Consider the following 856-nt stretch of genomic DNA (forward strand, 5'->3'; position numbering starts at 1 on the left):
CTCGGGGCCCTGCCAGGAGCTTTTGTGGCATGAGGTAGAGGTGTAAACTTCCAGCCCAGAGAAGGTCTGGTACCCCCCCGAGGAGATGTCGAGGTTGATCCTGCAGATCTCGATGTTGAAGGGGAAGGAGATGGTGACATGGATGGGGGGCTTGATGAAGTACTCGCTGCGGAAGCCGCGGTTCCTCCTGGCCGGGTCTTCTGAGATCAGGTTCTCCACTTCGTAGCCATCAGCAGAGATCTGTGTTTTGGGAGGGAAATGGATTGAATGGGAGGCAAACTCAGGGCAGAAGCACTTAGGTAGATGATATCAAGGAGGAAAACCAAGGCTGTGGTTTGAGGGGTGACACAGGAGACCCCTGCTCTGGCATCGACCCCACTCATCCCTCAGGGAGCCCGGTCTAACCAGGCTGGGTTCCACCCCACGCCTCCCAGAAGATGCAATCCCACCCCCTGCTCTGCTCCTGGGTGGGCTGGACCTGCCCCTTCTCCTTCCTGGAAGCCCTGGGGGCTAGGAAATCTGCAGCACTTGCTAAATGACCCAAGTGTCTCTTTGATCCACCTGCTTAACAGGTGAGTCCACACCCTCCTGATCACAAGGATCCCCCCAAACCTCTCCACACACCACCCAGGCAATGGTCACCCCTGTACTGGGGCTTCTACTCAAGGTTGCTTTGGATTCTAGGCTGTGAGGCAGCAAGGAGATTAACAATTAATGGCCTTTGAATTCAAAATTGGGTTAGTTTCCAAGAGGTTCTGATGATGCTGAGGGAAAAGAGAAGCACAACGGAGCTGCTGGGCACAAGCCTAGGCAGGACAACCTGAAGCCTCAGAGAATCACAGAGTCATTTTGGTTG

The 856-nt window shown here is 54.7% G+C and overlaps 1 protein-coding gene across 1 annotated transcript in view; it reads right to left on the reverse strand.

The window, feature by feature from the left end:
* The window catches only part of UBOX5 (U-box domain containing 5), a gene marked incomplete at both ends in the record, with an annotated part of 1219 nt that extends 979 nt beyond the window's left edge, over nucleotides 1-240 (reverse strand). The window contains 1 exon segment of the mRNA XM_008944105.1: nucleotides 1-240. This exon segment is cut by the window's left edge and continues 7 nt beyond it. Coding sequence (XP_008942353.1) covers nucleotides 1-240 — 240 coding nt within the window.
* Nucleotides 241-856: the final 616 nt, after the last annotated feature.

Source organism: Merops nubicus, unplaced genomic scaffold (genome assembly GCF_000691845.1).
Source record: "Merops nubicus isolate BGI_N331 unplaced genomic scaffold, ASM69184v1 scaffold43377, whole genome shotgun sequence".
NCBI lineage: Eukaryota > Metazoa > Chordata > Aves > Coraciiformes > Meropidae > Merops > Merops nubicus.